Raw genomic sequence first — 21,263 nt, forward strand, 5'->3', positions numbered from 1 at the left:
GAATATTTCTATTTTAGAAACAAAGTGAGAATAGAAAAAATAGGCAGTTTCAGAGGCCGAATTTCAATGAGAAACGAGTTCGGCAAAATGACTTTCGATCGCGAATTAATTCCGTCCTCGGTCCGCTCACGGTTAGCGGATTTGGTAGGAAGGTTATATCGGTAGACTATACGAGGACTCGATTGAAGTCGTATCACTCGTCAGGATCGCAGACGTGTATTTAAATCTTGAGTTTCATCGCATTCAGACTGTGACAGCGCACGGTATATTGTAATTGCGTTAAAGGTGCGTCAACGCGTGCGCTCTCATTACTGAGATTAACGATGTTTTAATTGCACTGGGAGATATTTAAGGTTGCGTCCGCCAGTCTGGTCTCTTTCCGATGAGCTTAATTGCCCTTTTTCTGCCTCACGCTCTCTCATCTTCTATTCTGTTGATCTTCTCGTGTATGCAAGATTCTGACTTTCAGAGAAACTAGGCGACGTATGCACGTGGAAAATCGTTGAAAAAGCAGACGAGCGTGATGATCGATAATCTACAACGAGCATGCGGATAATTAGCTTAGCTTCGAAGAGGAATAAAAAATATCCTACAAGCGTAGAATTTGATAAGAGATCCGATAACGATATGTGTTCTCTCAAACGTAAAAAATTCGCGACACTCGAATGCCAGCACGGATCTGCGCAACTCTCGGATTTTTATATTTGCTACCATCTCGAACCGGTTGCGTCCGACACAACGATCGTGACCCGCGAGCTGTGTCCCCGAGCATCGGTGGCCAAGACATCGCGAGCCAAGATCAAGGCCGTATATGCCGGTCGCGGTGAAACTCTCCGGCGATTCGCGGGGCGAGCGTAAAATTCGCGTGGACACGGGCCGAAGCGGTTACGAGCGTGTGCACGCCGTGTATCCGCTAGACAGACAGAGAGAGAAAGCGCGCAGATTCGCTCACGCGTGCACACAGGTGCGTGGAGCCAAGGTGAATGCGCCTTGAACGCCGCTGAGCACCTTCAGTCGTATCTTCTTCCTCTTCACATCAACACTGCAGACGGTGTATCGCCGGCTCTGCGCGCTCGCGTGCCGTGTTTCCGAGACGTCGTTGCTCGTTTCACGAATCACCCTTTGATCAGGCCAGCCACCAAGAACGCTCCTGTTTACCAAACCTGTCGAGCAACCAAAAGTGGGATCGGAGAGGAAAAGAGACGTATGGCGAACTGCTTCACAAAACCGTGATTCAGCTTCGATCGTTCTTCGTTTTATATTTAGAGGGATCGACGTTTTTGTAATACACGGAATGCTCGCGTGACTCGAAGATTCTCAGCAAGCGCGAGGCAAACGGACACAGAAACGATAAAGGTTCAATGTGCGAATCGTCGACCGTATGACTTTATCGAGATCATACGATACGAAGTATTTGATCGAGTTCGATACGAGTGAGCTTTAGACAGCAGTGTCGATGAAAATGTTCGCGAAACGTCGTGTATTCCTGTGAGACGAGTATCTCGGGTCGTTAGAAGTTTCATGACGACCAGAGAAGTATGTAGTTCGTAACTGACCTAGCTTGATGAATATCGAGTGACGAGTTGATTCGTTGAGGCGCTGACGAATGTCGGCTCTTGACTCGCATTAGCGTATCCTTTCGCTCGCTGTTAATTAAAAGCGTCGTTAGCCCTTTGCCACCAACTAACTACACGAACTTCCCTGTAAACGTGTCTCGAAAATGATGATTGATAAAGCTTTCGAACGGTGAAGTCTGCTAGTGTTTTTGCATTGCAAATTGAAAACGAGAATCGAAGAGTGGACAGAAACTGTTTGAATACCTTTTCCCTCGTATGGTGTTTCATTAGTCTATGAAGCAGCAATTTTTTCATTAGAAGTGATAGTGGATGCTGTTTATTAGTGTTACGGTTTGAGAACAAGATTTTCGAAATAGAAACACTTGGTCAGCAACGAGATATGGGAGAGAAGCTCTACCATGGTCGTCGTGGCTTCGTCGGCGATTACTGTGGTTGAGGATTTTTCCAAAGACACCTTGGGAAGGTACAATATGGTCATATATTTCATATGACATGCCTTAACTAAATTCTGTAAACTTAAACAGTATTCAATTTTCTTTTACTCTTTATGTGCTCTATAATTCGTTTTATAATTAATATTAACACAGTAGTCTTTATGTCTTTTAGTGAAGCTTTCAAAAAATACACGGAAATGTTCGATACTGTTAGAAACATCAGCGTAGCCGACATAATCGTTCGTATTACTATAGAACCGTAACGCACGGATGTTTTCAGTTAAGGGTTAAAGTCCTGCTCGAGTTACGCGGAATTACACTAATGCCCCCCTTTACCCCGATAGGTGCACGAAATCTAACGGACACGACGATCAGACTAAAAAAGCCGCACTTAACGTTACGCGAGGTTCTGCGGTCGGAGCTGCACTGCAAGAAACAACGTTATTTCACGGTATTGTTGCCGCGTCGCGCGAACAACTTCTTTCGAATGACTTCGAGGTGACCGTCTAACCATTCTAACCGATCTAAACTTATCGTCGATAGAAAAACGAAGTTGAATCGTACGCGTGTCTCGACTCCAGAGCATTCCATTTCACGCGAAATTGTTTTTATTGCGCGTTTTATCGTCGAAATTCGAACGACAGGAAGCAACGTGGACGAATGTTTTTTAGGTCGGTGAAATTCAACGATCTTTCGTTTCTCCATCGTGAATAAACCAGCATGCTATTCCCTGGTACAACGATCGAAAGTATACTCGATTGCGCTCTTTAGTCACGATCTCACCTGAAATCGTGCAGACGAAGGTCGCCACGAACTTGGCCTTCTACGTTGAATTCGTTCGTTTGTCTGTTCGTTCGTTCGTTTGTTTATCCGTTCTTTCGTTCGTTTGTTCGTTCTTTCGTTCTCGCGCGTATGCACGCTCGTGTTCCTCATTTATCGGTCTGTCGCTCAACCAAGAAGCACAGAGCCGATAGCGACTCCGAAACATCGATCGCGGCGCCGACGCGCCAGTTGATTCGACCTTCCAAGTGCTATTGCCTGTTTCTTTAATTGTCTGCCTCTTTCGAAATCGATGAGTAACGGTGTATACGAAACAGTAATCTGTCGATTTTTCTTTCGAGCTCGATTACTCCACGGGAGTTTACATATTGCATCAAACGCGTCATTTGTCACTGAAAATCCATTCGGTACGCGAGAACGTTTGAGCACTCGTTAAGGCACGTACTCGCCAGTGAACAGTTCAAAAACATTGTTTGCGCACAGCGTTTGCAAGATGTTTGCAAATATTTTTGTATCCACACTACGCGATATCACTGTGTTTCGCAAACATGTTTGCGAACTATATGCAGTCAGGTGGTAAATAGACGACGAACTGCTCTTGAACTATGGTTATAGTGGATGTGTTTTTTTAGCGAACTGTCGTTTTGACGAATGAAAATGTCTGTTAGTCATAAAGTCACGTTAAAGTCAGAAAATCGAGGAAAATGTACTTATCATCTTCATATATTTCAGTTCATGCCACTTCGTCAGAAAAAGCATCCAGCGTAACCACAGCCTTATCTTCCACGATTTTCGTCGAAACCACTGGTTGCTAAGAGCGAGAAGGGGAGAATTATTTGTTCAATACGAATCGCGCTGATACGCATGTTTACGCAAAATCGATGTACGTGAAGCCCAGCGACGAAGAATCATTGATACGACGCAGACTTAACGATTACGAGCGGATTAGTAACAATGTTGGATGTACTTGATAATTTCTCGATTCTTAGTGTCTTTTATCATAATTTAACTGGGTCTGCTAAAACTAGTCTGTACACTTTTGGCTTGAACTATTTAAATATCATTTGCTAAATGAAGAAATTACAGTTGAGGAATCATTCAATCGTATGAAAAGGTACTTGTTGATTTTGGTTTACTTACTTGCTTATTGACTTTATTTTATGTGTCGTGAAACGTGAATAAATCCTGACTGTTGATACGCGATAACTTCTCGAAGCTTACGAATGCCGTATATCTTGATACGAAAATGAAACTTTCAGATACTTCATTGTTATGAGTCTTTGTTAGATTAATTGGAGAAGTTTGACATTAAGCGAATTTCTAAGTTTTGAAGACTGAGAGCTGCGTAAGCAACTTTCAGTCGTGGTTTCAAGGAAGTTTCTATATAGCCGGAAATTTCTAAATCGTAAAAAGTTTTATGATATACCTGGTTCCTTTTCATCTGAGTTATATCGGTTTACAATACAAGGTAAAAGAAAAAGGAATCGGAAATGATACAGGTATAGCGATTACCCTACAACCTATTAATATTCTGTGCCATATCCGGCACAGAAACAGTTTCCTGTCCGCTTGTCTTCTCCCATCCGTTTCAACGATTTTCCATTGATGGAAACATGATTTGCTGCATGTATGGTACTCTTTGATATTGAAGGGGGGAAATCTCGAAGATGGGAAGGAACGTGTGAACGTGTTGGGGAGAGGAAAAACACACAGTCAGTTAAAGGAAGTACACAGCCCGGAACGAACGTTGCTCTGCGAATCGTCGCAGTTCTTGGTTACATCCGCGCGATGCCGAATTTACATTGTCTTCTTTCGTTTTAATCTTCCTAGTGGAACTCGAAAAGTAAATTGGATCGAACAATGGATAATAAATGTTTGCGCAGAAATGTCTGACATAATCGCGTAATAAGACTTTTAAACAGATATCGTTTCGATTTCAGTAATTAGCTTGAACTTTTCGTTCCTGGGTTTTGTTCGAGTGGTAAATAAACGTAGAAACATCTTTCATCTCCCCCCTTTGTTTTCATTGTTAACACGTTCGATTCGATTTCTCCGACTGATTCAATATCTCCCATTCAGAATAGAGTGCATAAAGAACGAGGAATATAGTCTCTTCTCGCCTCGTTGATTAATATTTCCAATAGAGTTTCTCCATTGAATATTTGAAACCGTCGAGACTTTATCCAGAAATTTCTCTCTGCAACTTGTTCGGCTAATTGCTGTTTATCGCGTACGTATTTCATCGAATTTGCCTTATTCTTAAATCGTTCAGATACCATCGAGGAAGTTCCAGATGCGTTCGAGAAATTGGTTCGAGGGAAGCCCCCTCTGTTTATTAATCGACTGCCTCGTACGTTTCACTTTCACCGTAAAACTGCCGCCGACAGCTGGTCGCAAATAATTTCCGTGCCCTCGTGCATCCATAATCACGCGGATGTCGTTTAAAAGCGTACAGACGCCGGTTATAAAGAGGCCACGAGTGTAATCGAGCGAATCGTGTACGAGAACGTTATTACTTTCTACCTTTGCTCCTTCTTCGATGTGAAACATTCCGTAAAAGTTGCACTCAAGGTGGAATTTCGAGGAAAGAATACAAGTCGTCAAACGCAAACGTATATACCTATAAGTTGCTTACATAGAAGTTGACCGTGAGCAATAAAGTTCAATGCGTAGGTGAAGGTCAAAGAAGGGTCAGAGAGATTGGGTATACTATATGAGAAACGTGCTATGCTTTGCGATACTGCTTCTTAGAGTTTTCAGGAACGCAGTATAAGATTTATAATCTCATGGAACGTTGTTTAAGGAAATATGAGATTATATTTATCGCGATGTTGATAACGCTATGCAAGTTAGACCCGAGTTACGTCGGTAGCTAATATGTCTATGGGAGAGGCTGTTAGAGTACCCCGTCTTTTCACAGGATGAAGGACGAAACGCTTCGAGAGACGGTCGAGAGAAAATTTCAGCATTTCGAGAGAAAATTTCGACATTGGTAAACTTTGCTTTTCCAAATGTAGAGCTTGCAGTGAATAAATAATACTAAAAATCCTGTAAATCGATAGCCATCTCTAGTCATCTTGAGCGAGAAGCGTATACAAGAAGAATATGTATACTGAATTAGCCGAGTGTATAATGCAATAACCTCTTATAACGATACATAGACATTATTTAATCACAGAGACTAAACAAGTCTCTAATATGAATTATTAGTCACAGAGACTAAATACGTCTGTAGTCCCAGAGTCTCTGCGACTAGATAATACACACGGACGAAATACAATACACAGATTAAGTTTCTAGGAAACGTAGAATGGAGTTCGAAATTATCTCTTAAATTTATCATGTTTTAAACGTTGAGCGGTCTCGTAAATATCACCGACGGTGAGCTACGTGAGCTTTATTTTCATTCTAGATTCACCAAAAAGTCGATGGTTCCGCTACTGTGACCTCTGCTCGTGAGTTATTTAAGTTTCTACCGTTACATCGAGTAAGAAATGGCTGCATTGTGGTTTTCGGGCGGCTTCAAACTTTGTTCGTCTTTGCTTGGTGGAACTTTTGTTAGTTAGTTCTCAGCTGTTATTACGTTTTCTGATATCTGGTGCTCGTTGTTTAATCACTCTTCTTGCGGGTGAACGACACACGGAGAGATTAAAATCCGTGACGAAACGAGAGTCAACGATAGTAAATCTTTTTTTGGTGTTCGGTTGTCATGAATGGGGAGTGTGAATAAAACATACTTTTCATTCGGAGACAAAGGGGTGGGGGATGGTTGGAGAGGAAGTCGATACGTTTTCAGGACACGTATTTTATACACCAAATAATCTGACTTTCTACGATCAGACATGAAACCTCGTGGATATACGGAGCCAACCTTCCTCCGTAGATCTCGCGTGTCTTCATTTATGTAACATACCCGGCTTCTTTCTCCTTTTCTTCTTTAACCTTGAAAACATTATCGTAGTATCATATTTTCTTCTTTATTACCGGAGATTATAGTAACAAACAGCAATTGCATGATAATTCGAATGTACTTGGTGATTCCTCGTTTGATGGTGATTGATACGCTATATATCACGCTGTGAATGAAATTGCGAATAGTATCGATCGTGAGTCGAGTCAGGTCATGTTTTATCGTTGCTCTTTATTTACTGTCACAAGATTCCCTGAGAGTAAAATTTCGAAGTAATGGAATTTCGACGTTTCTTTTGAGAGACGTCATTTATATCGAATGAGGCTGCAATTCCTTGATGATGGTCACCGTTTGCGTACCGCAGGAATGTGCGGTTACATAGAATGCAAAATGATCGCCTACCACCATTTAATCCTCTTTCAGAGCGAAAACTTGCGGGGCTACGTGGCGTATGTACGAATTAGCATACGACGTTATTTCATACGTCAAACCGTGTAATTCTATTGTTCATCGTAAACGTTACACCATAGGAGAACACAACTGATGTTTGCAAACTTGTTATCATTTTGCAATTTGTATCTACACTGGTAGTAGTAAACTCACAAAAATATTTGCACACATACCATAGAAAATCTTTATGTGCAAATAATGCTATATAGAATATTTTGAAATTGCATTAGCACTGTAACGAGACACGTAATACACACGTGCATGGAAGGTGTCTATAAATGTTCGAATACTTTCGTGATTGTGCGCACACTTACCTTATCTGTACTTTGCATAACATTAGTGTCTGATAATCGTGAACGTTCCAATTAACTGATTAATTTAATTAACAATTTGTAAATGCTCGTTTTTACAAGATGTTAAATCTATCATCTACACTTTGTAAGCTTTTTGGCTTTATATGTATCATAATTGAACCGTGAAAATCGTGGCGTGAAAAATTGGCTGGCTCGCGATTAGGTGATTACGATTATCGTAATTATCGTGGAGAGAACGGATGGATTCTGCTTACTACGTTATATGCTAATCGAAGTGTCAAGGAACAGTGCGTGCCGAGTACTTCCGGCAGATAAGTAGTTGGCGTGGTCGAGTAGATGGAATGGCGAGCGAGGGGTAGTCGTTTAATTGAATCTCCTTTCTTCGAGAGTACACGCTTCTTCGTTAACCCTTTCGTTACTTGAACAATAGGATTAAGACACGAACTCTCCCTATTGCGAAACAATACTCCGAGGAAAAGGTTTTGTTCAAAAATATTTCAAGGCTCTGATAAGTTTAGCGCAACTATACCGTTTGCATTATATGTTACAGTATATAATTGGAGCAGGAACGTGTAATATGCTTCGAAAAGAAAAGAGTTATGATAATATAGACTTTTATTCTTTAAATTAATTTCATTTGCGGTAGAGTTGCGAGATAACAAGAGTTACGTGTTAAATTACTCGATTCGCCTGGAAACTTTTGATCTTGATCAAAATCCTGCGTGTAGTTCCTATGTTCTTTTTATATTCAAAAGTGGAAAGATCTGTACGGTTTCGTTTACGCGGTAAATTAGTACTCGCGATGGAAAATTAATCTCGAAAGTATAGATAAAAAACACTGGGATTATTTATTATGAAGTTTTTAATGAACAGGACGAAGTTAATTGTTATTACTCGCTTATGAATTATTTATTATCTTTTTAATAGGAGTTATGTCTTTTTTATTTCGTTTCTTTATATCGAGTATAAGTAAAGTTTACGTATTTCCCACGTATAACTTTCATTTCAATATAAATTTGTCTCTCATCAAATTACTCTCTACCATTAATTACATCTTCTTTTCTCGTTCAATATGGACCAGGGTACTCCAAGAATTCTCCAGTGACGTAATCGAGACATTTTTTATCCTTCACCTAGACCATGCCAGACTCTCTAGAGATCGATTCTGTTCTGTACCATCTTCCATATAGTATACTTGTTCCACGTTGCGTGGGCTGCTTCTACTTAAAATTTAATACGAAAGTATCAACTATTGCACGTCTGCTATTTTGTTTTTTAATTGAAGCAGAAAATTGTGATATTACAGGGTGGGATAAAAAATCATTATCTAAATATTGGAATCTTGATGAAATCTTAACTCATTTCAAAATTCGAAATTAAATAAAAGTAAATAAATTTCAACACTTTTTTAAATACTAATGTAATAAAAATTGCAAAAATTCATAAAAATTTGTTTCTTGCATTTTCTTACTTCAAATAGATTTATCGTTATGAAACTCCGGTTCGTTCGAAACATTTTTTCGAGGAGCTCGAATAGTCCACAAAGCGTTCGATCACAGCATTGCGATTCAGCAGTTTCGAGTTTCGAGATAGCATTCATCTTTCGCGAGGCATTTCGACGCGTGCGACGGTCTGCGTATAGACGCGCGTTTCGGAGATACAGGCGCCGTCGCAGAAGCGATTCGACGCCAGGCGTCGAGTCAGTGTTTCTTGCGACGTCGTTCGTGCAGTTCAGCCACGTGCTTCCGGTTCTGTGCTTCCGTTCGCCGTAAGATTTCGTGTGCGATTGTGATGCGTGTTCCACTGAGTCGTTCGATATCCTTACGTGTTACGTGAATGTCCACAACGTGCAAGCAGACGATCAAGAGGAAGTAAATACGTAGTTTCTTTGTACAAGCCAATCCCAGTAGTTTGTTTCAGACATTTATCTTTCGATGAAATTTAATTTTACATTGGATCACGTTATTTCATAATCAAACATTGGATATTTGAATTACAAATTGATATATTATACAAATTTGTTTCGTCCAAGATTAACAGGTTTTATCTTGTGATTTGCATTGTTACAAGATTGTGGATTTAATATCAATCGAATGAATTAACAAATCACTTGGGTCTCTGATAACGAGAGATCACAGATAATAACAACGGTAGTCGTATCTCGACTAATATTATGATTTCCGTACGCGAAACGACAAAGTATCACGAGATCTATTCTCTGCCCTGACGAGACGATGTAAGGTTAATTTGTTTTAATGAAGGCTAGTTTCTGCGAAACACCGCGTGAATTGTTCTACTCTACATAGCAAGTGTTATGTGTTAACTCTATCCTCACAGGTTCCAGCAATTTTTATGGATTCGTTCTACCATTTTCTAGATCGAGATATAGGCTTCCTATGTGGGTGAGAGGCAGGGCTTTTTTCGCCCTAATGTGGGATACGTATAATTTACACGGCGAACCGCGAAATCTGCTTTCCACCCTTGCGATCCGCTTACATAATCACGTGCTTTGCACAAATCATTCAAACTGGTCGCGAAAAGCTGTTTCCGACACGTATTATCGACCGTATTAGGGAACGATCCGGCCATGAAACGGTGGAAAGATCGTACAGGGGATGCGAACCGACAGATTGGATTTCCAGGGGCACGAGCGTCGCGGTTTGTATGCCTTCGTTGATACATGCGTTGCTGTTACTAACGCGTCGCTCCCCAGCGTACGATAACGTTCCAACGATGTGCCGTGTAAATTCGCTTGTACCCATTTTGTATAAAATTTTCCCGAATTGTTGCGTCACTCCGGGAATTTGTCAACGTCACGCCCCGCCTGAAAAATTAAATTAACACGCATCGACCGGTGGTTACGATGGTTGTGGCTTGAAACGTGCAAAATATAAAATATTTTGTAAGCTAAAACGAGAACAAAAAGTTATCGTCAACTATTTTAACGAACAAAACTTCTTTATACGGTGTAAAATATTACGTGTTCGTTGGAGGTGCACTAAAATGTTTTCTAAAAAGGCTAATACAGATGAACGATCGACGAGACATCGTGCTTTTTCGCGATGGCGGTAATTTATGAGTCTGGAGGTTTATCGGACGACCTCCTAAGCTGAACTTCATCCTCTCTGTTCAATTCTCCACACGACTATAGAGAGCGACGGTTTGATAAATCACGGCGAGCTACTTTCGCGCTTTATCGACCACGTCGGGGCTGATTCGTCCGCGAGACAATGGACGAGGGCGGCGAGGACTCGTTAGAAAGTAAGGGTGCCGCATGGACGCGTTCGAGTAAGCCTCGATCTACCCCAAGAGCAAGGCCACGCTTAAAACGGGTCTTTAAAGAGAAAGAGCTTTGCTGTTTTGATGAATATTGACATCGACTATGACTTCAGTAAGATATTCGTAATATAATGCGTAATTCAAAAAATATGCGTAGCGGTTTACAAAAATATATGAACACTTGCCATCGAAAACTTATATTTTATTATTTTAAGCGTTTATATTTATTTATTAATATTTATTTATTAAACAAATATTTATTGCAAATATGCACGAAGTTATATGTTTAAAATTCCATTATACAATATAAGTAGTCATCTTAAACATGTAAGTGTTAATTTTGGGCCTCCTAATTATTGAGGTTTATTAATATAATGAATAATCGACTGGTATGTATTAATGAAATTTAAATTTTAAATTTAAAAATTTTAAAAAAATTTAAAATACACAAAGGGTATCTACAGGAATTCAAATACGTAAAAGATTTAGTTAAGAAATTGTTTCACATGTATAAAATGTGAGGTTGAATGAGAAGAATTAACCCGCGAACAGACCCTTCTGTGCTCATCCACGCTCAGAGCTTGCTGGCAATTAAAAAATCCATGATCCGTGCAGTTTGTGGGCAGGGGACTCGGTAAACAAAAGGGCAATGTCGATTACGCCGGAGTGAATGGCATGCCACGATGCTGACGAATTACGTTGTCATTCTTCCTTCTGTGCGTACAGAGGAACGATGATGGTTAATTTTGGATTGACAGGTCGTTGATCTTCTTCCTTCATGCAAGTAGTCCCATGAATGTCGAATAATATAGCAGTGTTGAGGATACTCGTGGTAGATGAACGGATAAATCGATAGGTACTGTTGAAACAGGGATTGGGAGTTAATAATGTTCGCTATGACAGACTTAATCTGAAGTAAGCCAATTAATTTTTAATATGGATTATTTCTGAACGATAAAGACCACGAGGATAATACGATGAAGCAATTATAATAATAAAAGAAGAATCGAAATGTAGTTCGATGGATCAGCTTGTGCAATCATTTTTCTGGTCTTGTTGTTCATCGGACAATGGAAATAGCAGCAAGCCAGATCTCGTATACAACCACTTTGTAAAATTACTCAGGAAGACGACTAGTATTCCGACTTTGTCCTGGCAAAGTTCCTCCCTTCTTTTTCCACTTTATCGTCTTAACGATTGGGAAACAGTCCGACAATATGCTTGCTACTTTTCTGCTTCCCACGATCTCACGCTTCCCACACGCTCGACCCTGCTTCTGCAATCGCTGCTTACCTCGTTCGAACTTGACGAACAACTTCATACATTCTAGCAGCCTATCTAGTAATATCATCGCCACATTTTTCACCCACTTTCGAGCAATTCTTTTACCAAAACGCTAAAACTCATTATACAAGCGTTATTACACTGAAAACTTGCCAAATTGAAGTTTTCTCGTTGATATCGTTAAGACAAATCTCGTCTAATATAATACGTCGTTGCGTTACAACTGACTTTCTAGAGAAGCAATTTTTTAAGCGTAACAAGAGCCGATTTGGCTCGCTTTCAGTCTTTCGAAAGTGATTAACCTATTTGCATCCAACGTAGCTCGAGAACGTTCGAGGCGATCCGCGATAGCACATCGATTTTCTTAAAAAGTCAAACTCATCGTGGGGAAATTCTGTTTCCATCGAAGACATCGTGAAAATAGGAAACTCTCAAACGTGTTAATCACGCGAGTGACACGCATGCAACAACGAGTTTCACGTCTTGTTCGTCTCGTAATCGACACGCATTTATTTAGCAACCGTTAATGTAAACGCGCAGTGAGATTTACAAGGAAACGAATGTCTCGTGACGACACACACCGTCTTCATCCGGTTAAACGAGGCTTTCGAGATTTCCCGGAGGCGGCAGCCTTCTCGAGGAATTCGTGTCGCGTGAAAAAGGAGGAAAAAGTTGTCATCGGCTGGCTATCTTCTTGAGTAAACGCGCACCGGTACCACGAGCTTTCGGGTCAAAGGTGAGCTGCTTGAATACCTCCATTACAGGCCGGGTAATGGTTCCTTTACTCGTGCACCAGTATGAAGAAAGCACGCCACACGGCTTTGAACCACGAAGAGACCGGATACTACCCTTCTATAAATCGCTATGGCGCTTCATGCAGGTAAACGTACCGAATCGAACCGTGTCCGACGTCGTGTCCGAGGCCGTTGGTCCACATCGTTGTAATATTCCGTGACTAGGAGAACCAAGCTATCCACCTTATTTCAAGATGACTCGAGAAACAGGCTAATTATTTTAACAGAGAGTTTTACGAGTATATGGTTTCGGTGCTAGATAGATACGTGTGGTGTTTTAAAAGAACTCGGACTGCTCGAAGCTTCCAGGTATAAATCGTGTCGGTAGATAAGACGCAGCCACTAGCATCGTATCTTTGTTACACGAACTTTCTGACGAAATATCCTGGAGAATGAGTGGAATACTTAGAGACAAGTTTTGACCTGAAGACACGAGGTTTGTGAAGTTGTGAAAGTTTTGGTGAATCGGTTTTAATTAAAGATTACTGCACGATCAGGTTACGTTTCGATCGTATATTTGTAATTACGTGAAACGACATAGCATATGATTTTATAAGACGAAACCCAAGAATAAAATTTCTATATTTACACGAAGAATGTCTAATCTAACTATCGAAAAAAATGAAATTTCTGACGTTTCATTGGATCGTCTATGCGTTTTATTAATGGATTTATTAATCAGAGAGGAGGCACACGCATATCGATTCTCCGTGAATGTTATCGAATAAATTAATCGGACATTTGAATCGCGCATACGTAATAGTGTCACGGTGGCCGTCTGGACGTCTGAAAGCCGGAATTACGAACGCAGCGAGGAGCCGAGAAACACCGATAGTAAAGGATCGTGGACTGACTCTGGCATTAAACGCCGCCAGCCGGCATCGAAAAGATGGAGGAATGACCGGGCTTTCAAAGCCACCGAGAGATTTTCAAACTTCGCTCTTTGTGTCTTTGCTCCTTGGCTAGGGGCAATGGGCTTCGCGAGCCACAGAACCGTTCCATACAACCGACCTGTTTTTACCTTCGTTCAAGAATACAAATTAAAGAGCGTTTCTCTATTTTTTCTTCCTTTCAGCGGCGTGTTCATTTCTTCTTTACTTTCGTTATCAGTCTAACAACTGCTCCATATGTTGGCCTTGGTAGGAAAACCTTTTTTACACCAAGCTTGTAATATTTGATAGTATCGATTTTCTGTACTTTTTTGCATTTGAAAACTCTGCTATATTTGCGTCTGGAAATTTTACCTTTTGGGAATTAAAAAGTTTGCAATAATAAAGAGGCAGCTTCGATATTAAAATTTTATTTGTAGGGAATATTTAAACGTGGTAAAGTTTATTATTATGGATATTAGTTGACTATGAATTTATAACACGCTTGAAAAGGTGGTTTGATTGTGGTTGATCTTCGGTTGGTTGTTGTTGGTTTATTCAAATTACTGGAAAGTATAGCTATTTCTTTATCGCAGTATCCCTTCCATTGAAATTTTATAAATATTATATTTTTTGGAACTGGAAATTGTATATCTTCTATGTACAATATATCATAGATGAAGCTCTTCGTGTTTTTTCGCGTGTCTATTCACAAATCTTGTTTTATAAAGATTATAATATATCGATCTTGATCATATTGAACATTTACTGTTTTGAAAACAAATAACAATTGGACGCATTTACAACGGCAGGCCGTATATGTGTATCGAAATACGTGCCATTGTTACTCACTGTTCTTTTGCAAACGAAATATCGACCGGTAGTTTTGTTTGGTAAATGCCGACTCCCCTTAACTAGTATCTAATTATAGTCGTTTAGAGTCACTTGTTACGAGAATAACGATGAGTTTGCATAGGTCGTTATAGGACGGTAAACGTGGTGGAACAATTTGTGGACGATTCGCAATTTCCGCTCAATAAACGCACTTCCCCATCGATTTCGTATCAATTAGTCATTTTAATAAGTATACGGTCAACGTTTATGAATAACTGGTAGCGCGCTGCTTGGTTTGCGCAGCGAATTACGTACACTAAGAACCGATGGCTATAAAAAAACAAAAACTTTCATCGGTAAAACTTTCGTTCCATTTACCCATTATCGACAATCGTGTCTGGTTATTGACTCTCACACAACGTTATATTCCGATGTAATCACCGTTTAGTTCGCTACTGAATTCTTTATATAAGGTTTCTCGTTCACTACCTTTTCTTTGAAAATCAAATTCAATTATATATATATCTCTTCATTCAGATCATAAAAAGGAGAGAAAGAGAGGGATTAATAAAGATGACTTATCACACAGTTCCACAAGAGTTCCTATGGAGTTCTACATGATAGAAAGAGAGCTTTTCCTCTGTGAACAAACTCGTTAAAGTATAAATGGAATTTTCAAAAGATTTGTAGCAAAAAAAGGACCAACAGCTGTGAGCTTCAGCTTTTTCAAACTTCTACAAAATCCGCTTCGTTTGAAAAGCACGTGGATTCGTATAACCTGTCCTATCGTCGATAGTAAAATTGCTCGTTTGAGATCGAAATACAAGGATCACGGCGTAATTAAAACGAAATTGAAGTCGAATTGTTTGCCTGGTAACGAAAGCCGAGTAAACCCGTGACGGAGCCGGCTGAAACGTAAGCGGAACAATGCTGAAAAATTTAGTTTAAATTATATACCTCGAAGCACCGATAATCCCGTGGCTAAAATTATACCGCGTTTTACGTTCTGTGTTTTGTAATTTTACAGTGCACTTTAAACGTCTCGCCATCTTTTTATTGCCATCGCGTTTCCAACGTGGGTTTACGACCATTTTAAAGTATAACACGAATCGTCAATGATTATTCGATCGTTTTTCTTAATTAATTTCATCGTTTGACAGTATTCTTCTCTTTTCCGAAACTAAATTAAGTTACATCGACCTTGTACTTTTTGGACTTTCATATTTTTTATCTCAATAAAGTTGATCGTATTCCACCAAAGTAAAAAAAAGAAGTCGGCTGCACTGTCGTCGATTTTGAATAATTATCGTTTTGGCTCCCTTTCACTGGCAATTCTTTATAATTTTTTTCGAGTCTCGAAGCTGAAAAATTGCAAATAAAAGGATCGACGATATGGCTTCGTAAAAATACCTAACCGTTGTTCGTTGTCAACTGCAACATCTATTCATAGCACAGACATCGTACTCTTGTCCGCGAAACAGACAGATACCCTCTATTCGCGCAACATTGTATGATTGCTAGATTCAACCGTTAAAACCGACCATTAAATCTCACGGACTTGATCGACGAATAAAAGTATGATTTCTTCTATTCCAATCTCGATTGTAACTTTTACCTTTCAAACTACCGCATCGACAACGCGAATTATACGACAACTACGAAGCCATGGCATGTGATTTTTTCCAATTCTCCCCAAGTTTCACAATTTAAAGGGAAATTAAATGTGGCTGCACGGCAAGAAGTAGCCGCAACTCTCCTTGTGAAAATTAATCTCCTGGGCGCCCGTGAAACGTTCTCTTTCCAAAAACTTGCTCGTTCCCGCTCGTCCTTCACCGTCCTGCTTCTGAACGCGCTGACGGGAAGCTCGCTCGTAAATGCTGAATTTATCCCCGGTTCACGTTCTCGCCTCGCCTATCCGCTTGCCCGTAATCGCTGGAGTGCATCTGCATAGCCCGTGTATTCTCCGAGGCACGTCTCCGAACTTCGTTACACAGAGTAATTTCCTTATCTCGTCGCTTGCACTTTCGATGAGCGTAACGAATGGCAAACACTGTTGAAATTTCGCAGCTTCGAAGAAATTACATTTCACGATGAACGAAGGGCGGAAGGGTTGGATACAAGGTTCGAAAGTTCGGGTCCCGAGCGAGAAATCAGAAATTGCTCGATCAGTGTTTGCCCTCCTTTTCCGGTTGCAGACACTCGATGCCCTCGTCGTGCACCGGCCATACTTCTCGCCTCTCTGTTCGGGTCAATTAACGCTGCCGGCAAATTGTCCGAAATTGAATTTTCGTTCAGTCGCTCGGTTGTCTCGCAGCCGCAACCGCTGCTGCACGGTCCGGGCTGTGAAACGTGTCCTGGACGAGAGTTCGCCGTCTTCAGCGTTAATATACTAATTAAGGAATAGTCGAGTTAATGGCAGGGAAATCTTACGCGATCTGGAAACGAGCTGAGTCAAGAAACCGTAAACGAACCGGAATGAAAGGTAATCTTTGGCTTTCTGCGAAAGCTCGTGGATCATTGAGGAAAATTGTTTCTTATTTCTCTGGAAATGTTTGCGTAAAACCGACAAGTTAATAAATATTGACGAGAGGGGTGTCAAGTGATAGACGTATTTTCGAATTAGTTCCGTGATTAAGCGATTGATGAGATGATAGTGAGATCCGGTTGGCAGACGAGCATTAAGGTTCGATTATGTGCAGCCTCCTTGTTAACGGCACGAGATGTAACACTTTATGGGTAGGGAAGCTTTTAATAAACTTGACGGCGTTTATGGTTATACGTTTATTGAAAAATGTCCATCTAATCATCGATTAAGAACGATGAAATTTACATATATATTCGATAGATGCTTAATTGACGTGTAATATCCGTGAAAAAATATAAAATATCGTGATATAAACATTTTATACAAAATCCAAAAAGTATAGCTGTAGAGTTAAATTGCGTGGTCGTTTGATTTGCAAAGTCGAGATTCATTTAAGCTAACTGATATACGACAGGTTGTTGTATATCATTGGTATCGAAACAAATTCTGTATGGCGAATAGGGACATGACCAAACATAATTACCTACATAATTACCGAAATCGCTAACAGGATAAGATTGAGGTGCAACGGTGTACTGAGTGTATGGCAAATAATTTGTCCCCAGGTCAGTTGGCTTACTATAAACTTGCTCTGCAGCGGGCTGTATCGGTGTTAAATTATTCGATGGCTCAGCGTCGTGGTGCGCGTTAGTAGGAATCGTGATGCTGTAACTTTCTTTTGACATATTATCCTTGAATTTCCCGTGGTTATGCACGTGCTGGTGCACCCTTATTTTGTAGATATCCCCCAGCTTCGTGCCCACTTGATCCTTATGATTATCAGCTTTTTCCTGTTCAGGTATTTGCAAATAAATTCATATCCATTACTCTTTGTCAATTAACACGTTTATCAATTACGATATATCTTATCATGATCCGAGTCAAAGTACATATTTTTAGATTATGCATATCACATACGTTATGTAAGACGCGATGCAAAATCACGAAAATGTGAAAAAATATTTTACAATTTAAAGTTATACAATAATAGTAACGGGCATTGTATATGAATATTATTTGTTGGAAAATTATTTATAATGAATGGACTATGAATGATTTATGCGAGATTTAAAGACATAATTCCTAAAATAAAAAAAAAAAAAAAAAATACGATAAAAATACGAACTAATCAAAGTATAGTATCTCTTATGACATTCAGTAAGTGGAATAGATTTCTGTTGCGTTTGTAAAAATAGAAAAAAAAAAATATTCGTAGTTCTAGTTTAGTTGGTTTAGTAATAATAAGATCAAATCCGCAATGAACGTATACAAAGTCATTAGAATTTAACAGTTCTTTGTATGAAACAATTTTTGTATGGTTCATTGTGTGTATATAAAACAAAAATTCTTACCGTGGAAATTTTAAATTCGCGCTGACTTCCCACGATATCAGCTGGCGACGATTGAACGGAAGCAGAGACCAATCCGGAATTTCTCTGTTGCTGTTTTTGGGGGGAAGTTTGTTGCAATAATAATGCGTGATGAAGATCTTTGTTGGCTAATAAAGAACTCGTGGTTTTTATAGGACTAGCAATTGGCATTTCTTGTGGCATTTCTTGTTTTATTTCGGCTGGTATTTGTTGATGGGGATCATAGGATGGTTTCAATTCCACAGAACGGTATTGTTGCTGCACAGGATACATGTTCGATGGATTCAAGCCCAACAATGAAACACTCTGACGAGTATTCACGCGCTTCTCTGTGGAAACATCATTATTTGATAGAATTTATTTGCGATTTTTTATGAAGATTATTCATAGGTGAAAAGTTGGATAGTGAAAGATATGTAAGTCTAATTGATATAGTAGGTAATATAGTAGATAATAGGGCTATCTTTTATAACATAATTTGAAAAATGGGGCGAATATATTTTTGTCATTGGTCAAAATGATCACATTTGCAAATGGATCATTTGTAGTAGAATTCACATAGCTGTAATGCATATCATAAAAGTTCACCGATTCTTTCTCTTTTTATGATTTTTCATTCGTATAATAGGAGCTCACGACCAGATATGTAAGTGAAATCGATAAGAATTCATTGAACAAGGTCATAACTAATATTTCGTTTGAAATTCTGCTATACATATATACGTCCAAGAATCAGAGTATCTGTATCATTCAACTAGCCAACATTCCACATGTAACACTAATATTGTACTTGAAAATAATTATCTTACTCTCTTGATCTTGCAAATCAACGACCGATAACGAATCATCTAAGGGCGACTTCGTGGCCACATCATCGTGTTCACCCCTTTGTATTCCATCGGGTTCTTCGCTTGGATTAGATCTTCTGTATCGATTGTGTGCTGCCTAAAAAAATGATCGGTTAATCGATAATTACAGGAGACAGTGCTGAAAGTAATAATGAACTTTGCGTGCTCACTATAGGAGGATATTGATAATAAGGTAGAATTGCTCCGGGAATTCCTGCTGATCCGTAGCTATTCATATCAGACAGCAGTCGTCTGTAAGCAGTTCTTGACATAGGTGGCAATATTACATGTTGAAACATCGGCGACAATGCTTGAGCGGGAACATGGTATGAATCCGAATACACTGGATAAAGTTCCAAATGATACCCTGGATCCATGTATCCCTGTTGTTGTACTAATTGGCGTGGACTGTGTGATTGAGGATGTGATTCATGGCCTTTGTCTTCTGAATTTGGAAGAGTTTCAGGAGGTTGAATTATGGGCTGATGTTCTTCCTCCAAATCTGATTTCTGTGTAGAGTGTGAATGTTCGTATCCAGGTTGTATCATAATGTCAGCAAACGCATAATGGACTAGGAAAATAGCCATTAAAAACTGAAATCAAATATTATCAAGTATGAGCGTGATATTTTATAATTTAGTGTACATATTACGATTTCAAACGTCAATTATTGCGATCTTACCATCGTTAATTGTCCCATTGTTGTACTTTACCGTTGATCGTTCAACAGTTCGATCGAATCTGCGCAGCGGGCTTTAAAGACACATAAATTAATGGACGAAGGTGCTGATGTCATGTATTTCGTCTGGCACGCACTTTTGTCAAGCCAGCATGTTACAAACTTGTGAAATTTAGCAAATTCGCAGAAGATTTTTATGGGTCACTGTTTTACGAAATTCATATATCGCTTGTCACCTGTACTGCTTTCATCGCGATTTCATATGCTATATATATATATTTTTAATAAAAATGTATTTTTGGTGAAATCTTTCAGCCATAGAAATCACCTTTCGTTTCGTCGTATTTCATCTGGTCGGTGAAGTAATACAAATCTCGTAATTCACACCCTTTGATCAAGAGCCGCTTCGAAAGAAACTTTCGGCACCATATGGAGGCAGTCGATAACAATTTTCCTCATACCCATATTCTCCGCCAACGTCGTTTGCGCTTCGATTCCCAGCAAGTTGGATAGAAAGAGATTTCCAGAGGAATATAAAGTAGGAGATTTTACGGGGTTGCTCGAAATATCAAGTTTCTCCCTGCTGCATCGAGTCTGTAGGATTTTGCAACGAAATGGAATATCATCGTCATATGGTGGCCGCATAATAACGGCCCTCGTGTAAATCCATGTCATCGTTCCAATCTACTAAACGTTTCCGAGCCTTCCCGCTGTGCATATTTCATTCAAGAAGCAACTCGTGCGATTTCATCGTCTGACCGGTGAATCTATGAGTTAGAAACATCGAAACGATATACAAACGGAAGCAAACGCGGGCGATTTTATGTTTGAAATATTCACGCACAGGAAAGAGTAGTTTAGTAGGGGAATAGCAAATCAACGTCCGAATCTATCCACCCAGTTCGTGCGACAATCAGGGCGTGTCAGCAGGGCCGGTGGCCTCGAAGTGCAACGAACTTATAAAAGCAAGGATTTCGCACATTCCTTACGAGCGTAACATTACTCAGTTTTGCAATAACACGTATCGTTCGAACAGCAATCCCGGTGAATCAGATCGTGATGCGTTGAACCTTAGTATTATCGACCGCAAAATTAGCATTGAGCAAAACAATTTCGATATCAACCTACCCACATTCTCGACTCACATAATCTATATGTAGGTCTTTGTTTTTGTATTAACAGAAAATCGTTTTTTCCCTTGGTTCAATATAATGTACAGATATAACCTATATATGCAAGCTGCATAAAATTGGTAGA

At 39.7% G+C, this 21,263-nt stretch overlaps 2 protein-coding genes across 6 annotated transcripts in view; one reads left to right on the forward strand and one right to left on the reverse strand.

Annotated features, from left to right (window-relative positions):
- LOC100743545 (WD repeat-containing protein 47) overlaps positions 1–21,263 on the forward strand; it is a 79,032-nt gene that overhangs the window by 3,483 nt on the left and 54,286 nt on the right. The window contains exon 1 of one of the 5 annotated variants that reach the window (XM_024366081.2): positions 1,961–2,040. The exons of 3 other annotated variants lie outside the window; for them this stretch is intronic. In XM_024366081.2, the coding sequence (XP_024221849.1) occupies positions 1,976–2,040 (65 nt within the window). In that variant the 5' untranslated portion in view covers positions 1,961–1,975. Of the gene's footprint in view, positions 1–1,960; positions 2,041–9,167; positions 9,337–21,263 lie in introns of those variants that run through there. One more of the 5 variants, XM_024366082.2, reaches the window with a different exon arrangement.
- LOC100743783 lies at positions 17,292–20,130 on the reverse strand. The gene is made up of 5 exons (XM_003487717.4): positions 20,010–20,130; positions 19,498–19,920; positions 19,289–19,424; positions 18,462–18,808; positions 17,292–17,900 (listed from the first exon to the last, which is right to left on the reverse strand). Exons 1-5 carry the CDS (start codon positions 20,025–20,027, stop codon positions 17,502–17,504), a joined length of 1,323 nt encoding a protein of 440 aa, XP_003487765.1. The 5' UTR covers positions 20,028–20,130; the 3' UTR covers positions 17,292–17,501.

The sequence above is a fragment of the Bombus impatiens genome, unplaced genomic scaffold (assembly GCF_000188095.3).
Source record: "Bombus impatiens unplaced genomic scaffold, BIMP_2.2 scf_0197, whole genome shotgun sequence".
NCBI lineage: Eukaryota > Metazoa > Arthropoda > Insecta > Hymenoptera > Apidae > Bombus > Bombus impatiens.